This window comes from Populus euphratica, unplaced genomic scaffold (genome assembly GCF_000495115.2).
Source record: "Populus euphratica unplaced genomic scaffold, PopEup_1.0 scaffold148.1, whole genome shotgun sequence".
Classification (NCBI taxonomy): Eukaryota; Viridiplantae; Streptophyta; class Magnoliopsida; order Malpighiales; family Salicaceae; genus Populus; species Populus euphratica.
Window position 1 is genome coordinate 119,837 of NW_011500035.1, and position 13,588 is coordinate 133,424.

The 13,588-nt window shown below is 34.8% G+C and overlaps 1 protein-coding gene across 1 annotated transcript; it reads right to left on the minus strand.

Annotated features, from left to right (window-relative positions):
• Positions 1 to 1,793: 1,793 nt before the first annotated feature.
• LOC105142648 (protein IQ-DOMAIN 14-like) lies at positions 1,794 to 6,604 on the minus strand. The gene is made up of 4 exons (XM_011050383.1): positions 6,061 to 6,604; positions 3,591 to 3,791; positions 2,844 to 2,918; positions 1,794 to 2,732 (listed from the first exon to the last, which is right to left on the minus strand). The coding sequence occupies exons 1-4, from the start codon at positions 6,391 to 6,393 to the stop codon at positions 2,007 to 2,009; spliced, it is 1,335 nt and encodes a 444-aa protein (XP_011048685.1). The 5' UTR covers positions 6,394 to 6,604; the 3' UTR covers positions 1,794 to 2,006.
• Positions 6,605 to 13,588: the final 6,984 nt, after the last annotated feature.

Below are 13,588 nucleotides of genomic sequence, written 5' to 3' on the forward strand. Positions count from 1 at the left end.
ACACTAGTACAAATTAGGAAGAGATATCTATATTTTGTATCCTGTGGCTGATTCACGGCTGCCATCACCCGCTATCATAATCATGCCTGTCATCATTTCGTGTTATCTAATGCCTATATATTTACATGGAAATGCAGTGTACCTCGAGTTGAGTTCAAGGAAAATTATGAAGCTGGTTCAAGGTGATGCAGATGGAAGACTGAATAAGAAGCTTGTCTTCAAGTACAGTCACTGAAAAATACAAATAAGAGCAGGTCTGAGCTTGTGTATTGATGGATTGACTATTGATTTTGTCCATGGCTTTTGCTTCCTCGTTTTAAAGATGCACTGCTAGTAATTATCGTTTGAACAGATGCATTCATGAATCGGACATATCTTTTCACTTTAATCTGTTTGTTTTTAATAATGCTTAATCAAAGCAGATCCATAGTGAAGGACTCCCAAAACTAGATAGGTTAAAAAGTTGGATATGTGATCAGATGCTACTTTTCACCGAAAGAGATTGCATAAACACACAAAGTTAATTGGCATTTAGATTGGATTAGACAAGCTAAATCACTATTCTCGCAAGAAATAGTAAGAGCAAATTCAAAGTTTAATTGCTGCCTTAAGATTTAATCTCACTCCATGTAATTTCATTTCATCCATGATCTTAGATCATATAACATTTAATTGATCACACATGATTAACATTTCAGAACGTGTGAATACCGCCACCCTATGTATAAACCATATTTGACCTAGCATATATATATATATATATAAAAGAATTTGGGATTTCATAAACTAGCTAAATTGTAGAGAAAATTCTGATGTAATAAACTTTAAATATCAATAATTATTTAAATAATCAAATTTGTTCTGAAAAATAAGTTAGACAATCTTTTTTATACTTAGTTCTTGAACTAACTCCTAATCTTTATAGAAAAAAAATCTTTATTGAAAATTAGACGATTAATATAGAATCTAATAAGCATTAATATTTCTAAACCAAGTAAGAAAAGAAAATTCTGAGAATACATTTGTATAATTTCAGTCCAATCTATGATGATTAAAAATCACATAATAAACATCATCAATACTATAACATTGCAATTTCTAGGATCTGAAATTGAAGACAAAAGGGGATGACACAAAGACAATTTGCACCCTCGCCTGCTGTTTCAAGTCGTATTCCTCTGGCTGAATTGTTCCTGCTGTCACCATCACAATTAAAAATTTCACATCATTAACATTCTTCAACATAATGATTCCTTGGGCATGTTCTGGGAATCCAAAGTTTTACATTTGACTGATATAGGCACTAAACAAGATATAGAGGCTGTTCTTTTTAACCGCGATGCATTAGTGCATTCTTTTCTCTTTGATATGTTGCCCTTTCAGACAACCATTGACAGATCAAATGAGACCATCCAATGTAGATAAAACAAGTGAAATAATCTAGTTTCCGTGAATCCACAGTAAGATAAAGATACAGATTTTGCTATCTGTCTGCCTCTAAACTCGTTAGCTTTGTGATTGATTTTGGCTTAATATGCAGAAGTTCTTGGCATTTGTAAGCAAATATTGGCTATGCCAAGGACAGTCGCAGATTTTAACCCTCCATACAAACCAGTCCTGATTCACGGCGAGGATCCTTGCTACATGCAGTCACCACTGTCTTCAGCAAAATCCTTGTTCGAATGAAAATAGTTGAGCTACTGGAACCAAACATTTCTTTCATAATGTTTCAGCATGGCAGAAAAATTGGATCGTATATTTAGACACCAGAAGAAGCAAGAAATATGAGAAAATATGAGCAAACTATAATAACACTTGAACATTGTTGGAATAAAAGAAGGTACACGCACAATTTGGGATATTACATCAATCTGAATCACTCAATGTTAAAAGTTCAGTTTCGTAAGGACAAAGTTTGTCAGATCATGATCAAATAATTACAACAACAGCATTTGCGCACACACCGGAAAAGGAAGAGGATAAACAGATAAGAAAATGAACAGTTGTCACCTTAAGTTGGAAGTTCCTAATCTATTCGAGTAGCCAGAAGGAAGTTCAGTATTTTGAGCCAAACCCCTTTCTGATCGAATGTCTGCATCATAATACCCTTGAACAGATCTTCTGCTTGAACCGTATTTCTCAAACTCAAGCCTCTGCCTCGGGGCACTTTGTGACCTAACCTTGGCTCGAGATGATTCTGTGTTAGACATGTAGTTAGGGTAACCCGGGTATCCATTAAAGAAGCCCCAAGAGCACTCACTCCTTGTGGGCGTAAAATGGGCTCCGCCTTTTCTACCACTACTTCCAGGTCTAGATGTTGCAGAAAACAGGCGAGGACTATTCTCAGCTGTCCTTGAAATTGCTTCATCATTTCCTAGGGGTAATTTAAGAGAGTGAAAAATTTCTCCTGAAGGGACGCTCAGCATTGGATTTGGTGTTTTTTTTGATGGAGAGTCAAATGTCATAAAGCTCTGATTGTTATGATCCGAAGCCAAAGCATACTGTGAAGTCTGAAATGTCCTATTACTTTGTTGGGATCTCACATGGGGCTTCCAAGTGTCTACTTCAAGGATCTTGTCACTCTTCTCGTCATCAGCATGTCGATTTCTCAGTGGATTGCTGCCATGGTCATTCCATAAACTTTCTTCCATCCAACGTTCTAGCCAATTTGAACCCAATTTTACTTTGTCAAAGTCAATGCTCTCCCTAAAGTTTGCATTTGAACCACATCTCTGCATGTATTGAAATGGAAAAATGCAATCAGAGTTCCGTAGTGAATTGCTATATCTCGAAGGCATTGGGATAATCATACAAAAGAATTTATGAAAACAAACAAGTGGTACCTTGAGAATTGAGGGGCCATCAGATTTGGTACTAGAAGCGCAAAACAGGTGATCCTTGGAAGGACTTGCAGGGACCTGTGGTAAATGTAGTTAAAGGGTGGGTATCACAAAAGAAAAAAGCACATATATCAACAATCATATCAAAGCTTTATATCTTTTCTAGTTGAGTCATATGGGAATGCCTTGATCAGGTGGAGACCAGTTCTCTTGGCCTTGTAAATTCTGCAACTCATGGGTTTGCTCAATGAGATGCCAAGCAACAAGTGAGTTCGAAAATTGTTCACTCCAAAAGATAACAAAAAAGATTGAAGGGTAAAATGATAATAATTTAAGAGCCATCACTAAGATACCCTCTTATGCTCATCAGGCTGTCTCTCAATCCACATCCGAATACCATATACCGTTCTTAAGGGACTAGTGTAACTTGAAAAATTGTGAAGCCAATTGCCTTTCAAGTTTAGCAACAAGCATGAAGAAAGCACTTTTGCCATGCTCCATGCTCGGTTTCTTTGCATTCACATTCACCTTTTTTTCTTCCTTCAATAAACAAAGGATAGATTATATTTTACCAGTATGTTGCCATGTGGATGTGGTCCTTCAAAAATAAAGCATGGATGCACATTGACATTTGTGCAGGCTCATGGCAGGCATTTGAAGTGCCATACTCAATCACTCATAGCATATTACAAACAATTAGATGTTTTTTAAAACCAACAACTAAATAAACAGAAAAGGAAGTATGCTTACAGCATAACGAGAATGGGAGGACTTGCTAGTAGTATGCCAAGAGTCGGACACATGACTGCGACTGGCACGGGCTCGAGCCTGCAGTCTCACTAATGTTTGCATACGCCTAAGCATGTCTGCTGTTTGCTTTCTCACAATGTGGCCTCTCACTAAGGCTTGAAGCTTCACCAATGCTTTTAGTGCCCTTAGTGCCCTCCTTGCCTTCATTGTCACCAGAGACAAAAAAAAATCAATATCCACTATACCAATCAAATGGATGTAAGAAAAACAAAATGCAGAACAATCATTAAGCACTTGTATTACTACATGCCTTAAAATTTTAATATGAAAAATAAATAAATAAATAAAAGTGCTGCTTTATGGAATTATTTAAGTTTCAGAGATCAAGTTCTTTTGGCACCAAATTCCAGGAATTTTAAATGCAACGGATCAGATAAGCATGATATTTAAGAAGAATATGAGAGGCACGGAGTTCTTGAAAAGAAGGTGTGGGCTTAATCATTATTTCAACACACACAAAATTAAAAAAATAGAACATGGTAGTGAAGGACTCGAACTTTCAACCAAATTGGCTGTAAAGTTGTTCTTGGGCAGATAAAATTGGAAAATCATTGCAAATTTAGGGACAGTGGTGTGAACTTTGATAAGAAAAATTAACTTTCAAAAAATTATTTTCATCAATCAACTAAAGTTTGAAGTTGACAAATAAACAAAAAGCTACATTTCACTTTTAAAAAAAATATCAACTTGCAAAGAAACACATCAAGACCTAGACTCCAAAATCCAATAACACCTTCAAATTCAAGCTGCAACAATATTAGAATGTAGGCCCTAATTAAATTGGTACTAAAAATCTTGTCCCAGTTGGACTGCTAATTACTCCTTCAATACCAGCTCATTTGACAATGATAACTTGGCCTGAAGCCAGCCCTTGCACATCTCATCCATATAATTCCATCCATAAATGGTCCATTTGTTCACACTCCTAGATACATAATTTTCTTACTCCTAGATACATAATTGTGATAAACGTCCACCACAATACGGCTGTTATCATGAAAACCATTTCTCAAACTAATACGTGCATCATTTCAACAATCATCAAAACATTTCTGGGATAAATTAACAAAAAGAATTAACTTTTATAGGATTAAATTAACCTGGAATGATGGTATGCATAAAAAAAATTTGGAAAGTAATTTGAAAAAAAAAAAAACACCAATTCATAGCCGGGGGCATAATTCTGTGGGCTCCTTGCTTACACACACACACACTGACACACTGTAGAATCATGAAAAGCAGGCACTCAACCCCACAAGACCATAACAACCAGCACCATCACAAGAAAAAAAAAAGAAAAAAGAAAAAAGAAAAAGAAAAAGAAAAAGAGAGAGACCATACACAGAGAAATCACTCTGAATGTAGCAAGCAATCTCGTCAACAAATAAATACTAATTTATTTTATTTTTATTTTTTTGTATTTTAATGATCAAGGGCACTAAAATTTGAGCCAAAGCGATTTAAAAAAAAATAAAATCAGATAAGAGACTGGGAATTATGTTCCAGGGAAGAATGCTCATCATGTCATGAAGTCACAAGATGACACAAACACGTGAGAGGACATGAGACACAGGCAAAGACAGAGTTTTTTATTTTATTTTTTTTAAAAAAAAGAATAGAATCAATTCTGTTTGAGCTATAGCTAAAAGTTTGATGGTGATATTGCTCGAGGGTGTGACCCAATAGGCAAATACAGTAGTGTCGGTTACACCTTATTGGCCATAGAAGGAACTGTTTTTTGCTTTGTTTTCTTTTTGCGTTTTGGACCACCCTAAGAAAAGATATAGCTTTTGCATTATTTTTGTGGAAGGAATAGTTGTTATCACTTAATGAAACCAAGTGAACAGGTAGTTGAATTTTGTTATCAATAATTTAAACACCATGAGGAAGAAGAAGAAGAAGACGAAGAAGAAGAAGAAGAAATTAGCAATAGCTTATTAACTTAATTATTTTGCTGAGTGGGTTTTAATTTCTTAATTGCCAAGTCTCCAATTTGAAAAATTAAAAAATTTACCACGACAACTTATTATCTTGGAAATTGAATTTCTATGCATTCAACAACTCAAGTTCCAAAAATTCTACCTTTATCATTTGAGGGACCAAAATGAAAGAAATACTATTCAAAACAATTTTTTATTTTGCAAAAATCAAAGAGAATTAAATCTTTCTGCATGCATCCCCAGATATTCCCAATTCCCAAGTAACAATAATAATATTGACCATTCAAATTCGTTTTCTTTCTTTATTTATTTTCCTCATCAAGCAGGAGAGCTCAAAAAAAAAAAAAACTCCGTGATGAATGACTAAAAGATCAAATCAAACAAAGAAACAAACGCAATGGCCCTCAAATTGATGGGGTATTTGTGGATGAAAAAACTAATGAGCGTGAAAGGAAAGAGAGGACACTTACCAAATAACCACGGAAGGCAGATTGAATTTTAACCGCCGACACTTCCTCCACAAACCGGCGGTGACTGCCACCAAGAACATTACCACCACCACCACCACTAGTCAATCTAACAACCTCAGCAGCCGCTTGAGCAGCAGCAAGTGCAGCTTCAGCAACAGCAGCAGTAGCAGCTGCCACAGCTATTGCATGCTTATTAGCATCCAAATTATTAGCATCATAAGGAGTAGTTGATAACAAAATTTGATCAACCTTCTTGGACTGTGACAAAGAGGGTGTTGTTTTTGAAGATCTAGACTTCTTCTTGGCACCAAAAAGTCGCCGGAAAAAACCCATCTTTCATAGTTTAGAAAAGATGGGTTCTTCGAGAGATTTTAGTTAAAGAAAGCATTTTTAAGACAAGAAGAGAGAAAGAGAGAAAGAGAGAGAGTTCAGTCACTTTTGAAAGTTTGGTGTTTTTTTTGGCTAATGCAATGAGAACATGAGATGGGAGGGAGTTTGGAATTTTTAGGAGAAAAGAGTCAGAGAGATTGGATAGCGTGTAAGAGAAGGTGAAGAGATAGACGCGAGTGAATGGAGTTTGTGGGGTACGTGCCAAGGGCATTGAGAGGAGGGCACTAGGGTAGGCCATGCATGGGCCCGTGAGGGGCAATTTCTTGTTGAGTGCTCATTGAAATTAGATTTTCGATCTACATTATATATATATTTTATCATTTTATTTTGATATAAAGGTATCAAACATGAATAAATTCTAGTCACTTAAAACACTGTTTTAATTTTATTTTTTTTATTAATCCGAGTCTTGATATTGCTATGGTTTCCCTGTCAAGCTGTACAGGTATAACAGGCTAAATCCCAACTAATTTTTTTGAAACCTCATCCGATTTAAATCTCGCATTAACTTCTCTAGCCTCATCAATTCTAATCCAATAAATCTAATTCAACATGCCAATAATGAACATGAACAGTCTTAGCCTTGCTGCCATTTTTATTTTTAACGGAGGATGAAGTTTTCAAATGGAGGATGATGATTACTCTCTAGGATTTAGTTAATTATGGTTAGCTGTGATTTAAATGGGAGTTGATGGTCATTAGATTCATCACTGTGTGCAATGATTACTCTGTGCGTGGGTTTTGAGAGAAATGAAGGATATTACTGTTGAGATCTTCCTACCATATTTTTAATCTTGAGGTGTAAAGCTGGTGAAATCATTTGAAGTTTTTGAACTGTGGGCTTAATTAAGTTAATTATTTGTTACCATTTATAATCAAATCTTCACATGCTTTCTTTAAAATGCAGAAAAATTAAAGAAAAACCATTGTCTGGAGTCAGCGTGCAAATTTCATTCCAAATGTTTCTTCCCATTTTGGTTAGATTGGAGGGATGGCGCATGATCCTCCTCCGTATATTTAACAAGACTCCAGCATTTAATTACTGTTTTAAGTTGGAGGGATGGCATTTAAAGTTGATGATAAAAAATAATCAACTTTATTTTCCCTCCGTAAAACAAAAGAAAGGACCTCATTTTCTTAATGCTGTCCTTTGAATTTTGAATTCATGTCATGGCATAAAGCTAAAAAGGTAAGCTATGTTCTAATCCATGCAAACTTATTTTGACTATCTGACCCATGCTTGTTGATCATCAGCTATTTCTATACTTCAATGGTTCAAAAATAACTCTTTTTTTTTAAAAAAAAAGAGAGAAGAAGCAAAAGTTTATCTTCCATGAGATTGTGGGGTTGGTAGCAAAGGGTCCAAGCATTAAATTGCCAAAAACAAGACCTTTGGCACCTAACTGAATTGAGATGGAGTTCGAGTCAATTATGGTCGACTTCGAAAATCTTCTTTTCCAGTTTTGAATCTTGCTATAAGAAGATACGCTTTCGTGGAAACATTTCAACTTTGTTGACTTTTCTTCCATACCATGAACGTTGGTCATGGGGCTGCCTGCTTCAAGTTTCCACTGTTTTTTATATTTTTTTCTCCCAACTTGTATGGGTGACTAATGAATTTCGAGTTTTTTCTCCTTTGGCATACTTTTTTTTTGTGTGTGTGTGTGGTTATTGTGATCTGGGAACTTGAACATTCTGTAATCCATGCAAGAGCAATCTGAAACAAATACTGGGCTAATCTAAAAGAGCCCTTAGTTTTGGTCCTTTGGCTCTTCTTCTGGGAAAAAAAATTGTTTATTTGGATGGATGCCATATTGGCCTGTGAATACCCCTTAAAATCGAAGAGGGACTCACAATTCTAATTCTTTTATTCAAGCTGTTCCAAACCAAATTAATGGAAAAATAGAACGAAATCAATCCAAATGCATCAGTCTGATTCATTAAACCAAAGTTACTTATCTTTTATGTGTCGAGATTAAGTTATTTTTCAATGAAATTTTAATGTTTCTGTGGTTTTATTTGAACTTGGTTACATTTGTACCAGAAATTTGAGCACTATTGAATGATCTGAACCACATCTCATGGGAACTAGGGGAACATAGAGGATTTTTGCAATGTAACAGGATGTTTTATGATCAATAGACATGATTTTGACAACTTCCCATCTGTGGCTATTAGCCCAACAAGCATCCTTAGTGCTGTTCGTGAATTTTGATGGCGGAGAGACCATTAGGAAACTCTAACCTTGAGTGTCTGACCACATAAATTAGCAGATTAAGCCAAGTTATCGGTAATGAAAATAAATGGAGATAGGTCTGAGAGAAGTAGGGAACCAAGCTAGCTATTGGCTCTAAACAGATTAGCATTTGGTTTTCTATGCTTGTCAAGCTACCTGCATTTTGTTACCAAATGGTGGAGGGAATTTTCCATTTGAAATTTCACAAATTCAGCACAAAGTCTCACACATGATGTCATCCTCCGGAAAAGCTATAGAAATCTCTGATTCTGCATGCAGTTTTTGTCCCTGTTGTATCCAGGAGCAAGCAGAAGAAAGATGGCTGGTGATTCTGCATGCAATTTCCTAGTTGTTGCTAATGTTATAGAACTTAACCTCATGTATAAAATCCATTGATCTGTATTCACTCTAAGTGATTCCAGATTTCTTTCTCTTCTCAGTTTCTTAGAATTGTTCTATGTTCTTTCTGATATATAGCAAAATCTGAATAGAAATGCAGATTTACTTACTGTTAACAATGAACAATCTTTCTTCATTTCCTCTGTTACAATGTGAAGGAAATCTTTCCGTTGCCTACCGAGTTAGCACGCCTTTCATTCAACGTATTCCTCAGTATGTTTAGAGGCCTTTGTGATCTCTCTGTCTATTTCCTTAAGCTTCTTGTTTTCTTTAACTTGAATACCATAATAGCAAGTGTAACTCCAACCGTTCAAGAGGAACTGTACTTTGAAACCTGCAGTCTGAAAGGCTCTCAAGTTTTTCCACCAATTGAAAGGGAGATCTTTCGATATGTCAGCAACCCTTGTGGTGCACGTGCTTCTTACTTTTCCACACAACATCATTGATGTAGCCGGGCCAGAAAAAAATAAAGATTCTAAGCATCAAACGGGAATCTATCATAATTAAAGGTTCTACGCATCAAACGGGAATCTATCATAATTAGATGATGATGTGCTGTCAATGGATTACATAACTAGATGATAATCTGTTCTCAATGAATGATAAGGATAGCTTAACAAATATATTTATAGATTAGGAAAGAGTTTAGCTAAATTAAAAACCTTGTTACACCAGATTAGTAGTATAAAAATTCATAATTTTTTATCTAATTGCTAAATCAAGCTTAAATTTTTCTAGATAATTTGAGGCTATAATAAAGTTTGCATGCCTATGATATTCCTCCTCCAAAAGACTATTATTTACATCTTAAAGATATTAGTTGAATTAATTTTGTTGATTTTTCATGATTTTATATGATTTTTGAATTTTTGAGGGATTATGATTTTCTTGCTTATAGTTGGTTTTTGGTTTGTAAATCTCTTAGAAAGAAGTAACATATTAGACTTTATTCTAAAAACTAAAACTAGAAATTAGAGTTTATGTTGAGTTATTTTTTTTATATTATTAATGTTGGTGTCCGGGTCAGCTTATATATGCCTCAATTAATTTCATGGATTCTAAAATTAACGACCATGTAAGCCATTAATGATCTTAAAATTTGTAAGATTCAAACTAATAACCTTTAAAAAACAAATCTAAAATCTGATCAGTTGAACTATACTCCTTAAAGTTTTAAAATTAAGCCTTTTTGTAGTTTTTTTTTTCTTCTTTTTTTTTGCCTTCTAATCATGATGGAATACATCTTCAAAGCCAAGTCCCTTAGCTTTGATGACCTTCTCATAGTCTTACCCAACTCTTATAGTTCCACCTGTTGCAGTATCCAGCGACTTCATCAAAGCATTGCTTGATTTTTCATTTTGGATCCTTTATAGGACTCCAATGCTTTTTGTTTCTAATAATAATACTTGTCTTGTTGGTTATGTACCAGTAACTCTGTTTTGAACAATAATGTCTCCTAGCCTTTACTTGTTGAATTGTCATGAGATAGTTTTGTTACGCCTTAGAGATCACCATTAGTTTTTGTAAGCTTATTTGCCTGGATTAAAGTATTTGACCATTTGAAGAGGGTGTTGAAATTGATCTCAACAAGTAGTTGTACTGCGGTTTCTTGCGCTTTGAGGCCCTATACATTTTGGACAACAGAACTGAAGTATCTCATTCATCCCATTTATTCCTTCCATGTCATATGTGAGCAAGATTAAACTTGCTTTTGCTATTATAGAAGGTTAGAGAATAATATAAATTATATTGTAAAATTTAATTTAATAATTTAAGTTATTGAATTAAGATGATTTCTTGATATGATATCAGAACCTCGATAATTAAGTGGTCATAAGTTCAAATTTTATCATTTTTATTTATTTGATAAAAATTAAATACAAAATAATGTAAGTCTGTGCAAATTTTAAGTCTAAAAGGTTTTTACTTAAGAAAATATAATAGAGAATAATATAAATTATATTTTAAAATTTAACTTAATAATATAAACTATTGAGTTGAGATAATGTTTTTAAAAAAATATATCAAAAAATAACTTATTCTAGAATCTAGTCTACCAGTTTAGACTTGCTACAGAGATATGTTATAAGGTTGTTGTTTAGTGGCTTCCTAAGGACTTTCTTGTTGATTGTCTACACTTTCTTGAATCGCTAAAATGCTGGAAACTAAGCAACGAGACAGTTTCTTGATATCACAGTAAACCATCACCCGCTATCATCCATTTTAGTGTTGAGGCTTTTCTCAGGCGTTCGGCTTCGAGGGTAAGAGTACAAAAGCTTTGTGCACTCTAGAGTCCCGTGTCGCCCTTTTAGCGCTTCCAAGTTTGCTGTTACTAGTATGTCTCCTCCTCCTTGTCTCAGAGTGTATTATTTTACATTTGTATTGCTAATCTATGTGCTTAAAAGCTGTGATTTTGGCTCTGTATTCTTTTGAAAAGAAAGCTTTGATGACATTCATTTGTCAAAGTAAGCTAGGGTGAATCAGGGAATGCTACTGTCACTGTCAGGTCTAATGACATAGGTGATTCCGTAGAGAATAGGACAGTATAAAAAAACAAAATCAGCTATTTTGTTATTTTAAAACCCTCAAATTAGACTTGAAAGATTCTGTTTAATCAATTTTGTTATTTTCCTTTTATTTTTCTGATTTTTATCTTTTTTTTTAGATTTTATATTGTTTCTTTTATTTTACTTACGATTCTGATTTCACTATTTTGCAAGTTGTAAACCACTAAAAAGAGGCAGATTACAACGAGAGAAAATATTCAAAAGTAAGCACAACTTATTTTGCTTGCTGTCTTCGTGTCTTGTTTCCGTCGTCACTTTATCATTTTCTGTCATTCATCTCAATCATCCAATGTTACCGTACGAATTGAAAATTATGGCAGTGTGTTAAGCTCTTGCAATGAAGATGAGAACGTAGAATTGAAAGGCCTTTTCAGAGGGGATGTAACTGTGGCAGGAGAGACATCTTCCAATGACCACAGCAAGGATAGTGAATTCTCTATTTTTCTCATGTTCAGATTTGATAATTGCTTTCAGTGGTGATGAAAATATGGAAATGGATCGTCTTTTAGCTGCTCCCGGAAGGGAGACAACTGACGTCACAGAGCCACCATCCAATAACCACAGAGACTATAGTAATAGCAACCCAAAACTCTCCCTGTTTGCAGACAAGTCATATGAACATTTTATGGAGAAGCTTGATTCTAGCACTAATTATTCTTCGAGGTTGTCAATGTCAGGGGTAAATTGATCCCTCGGAAATTCGCCCTGTTCTAGAAAAGCTGTGTTCCAAATATGGAGATGTCAGTGCAGAATCCACGTTAAGTCCACGAGTGAAGAACCATACCACTGTCATGCTGTGTGGGCTTGGTACAGCATCTTTTCTTTTTTCTTTTTAAAATTTAATTTTGGATTTTCAATGTTAATTTCACATTTTGTTTCTAGTTCTACTATCTATATAAGGATTCTGATTTTCATTCCTTATATATATATATTCGATTTCAAACCTATTTAAAAAATTATTATCCTTTGTGAAGAGACAAATAATTAAGGAGAAAATATATTCAGTAATAAAGCTAAGATTAGAACTTTTATGGTTGAGACTCTTTTCTAAAATCCTGTCTTCCATATTCGGATGTGTCAAGTTTCCACCATACATCCAAACCTGTGACCTCTAACCCTCGTACTCAAATTCAATCCAGAAATTCTGCCATTTCAGTATATCCAGGATGCTACATTTTAAGGCCACTCGGGTCTGACACTGAATTTGAACAGGGTTTCTCTACTACCAGTGCAGAAAACGTAAATTTCGCTTGAAGGTTGAATCAGAAGTGTTACTCATAAATCAGTTTAAAGAGGGAGAGCACTATCACCATTTCAGCCACAGGAAGAACAATGAGGATGATCATGTTAATTGCTCTACATGGTGGAAAATCCTTTGCAGTTCCAACGAATGGCAGAATCTCTCTCTTTTTTCCTCCACCCGGTTCTGTTTTGATTAATTAGCATGTTGAAATCCTACACTTCTTTCATCTATGCCGCCTCTTCCTGCGCACTCAAGCGAGCTCATCATCAAACTGTGGAGTCTAAAATTAAGCACACGCATATGAGAACAATTAAGGGCTAAGGCTCCATTAGGTGTGTTTCGCATTGAAATAGTTTTTATAATTGAGGTTGAAAAAGATAAAAAAAATTTCTAAAAAACTAAGACTATCAAACATAAGTTTTTATCATAATTTGAGATGAAAAGCATGCTCAAGCAATGAAAATCAAACAACTTTTCAAGTTCAATGTCCACCGGAACCTAAATTAAAGCACCCTCTTTGACAAGGATGAGAAGACATGCCATGCCAGTAACAAATTTCTTTTTCGAGATCAAAGTACGTAGAATTACAAGAATAATGACTGATTTTCAGAAATAGGAAAGAAAAAGGACTAAGGTGATGAGTGATCAAATAGACCCCACTCAACTCAGCTATAAAATAAATATGTCAAGTCA

What these genes read in the sequence shown, in the direction of transcription:
- LOC105142648 (XM_011050383.1), bottom strand. Translation starts at nt 6,393, where the DNA reads ATGGGTTTTTTCCGGCGACTTTTTGGTGCCAAGAAGAAGTCTAGATCT. An exon ending in CCTCCCATTCTCGTTATGCT is followed by an intron (nt 2,919 to 3,590) that starts GTAAGCATACTT and finishes CATTTACCACAG; the next exon opens with GTCCCTGCAAGTCCTTCCAA. An exon ending in ATGGCCCCTCAATTCTCAAG is followed by an intron (nt 2,733 to 2,843) that starts GTACCACTTGTT and finishes CAATACATGCAG; the next exon opens with AGATGTGGTTCAAATGCAAA.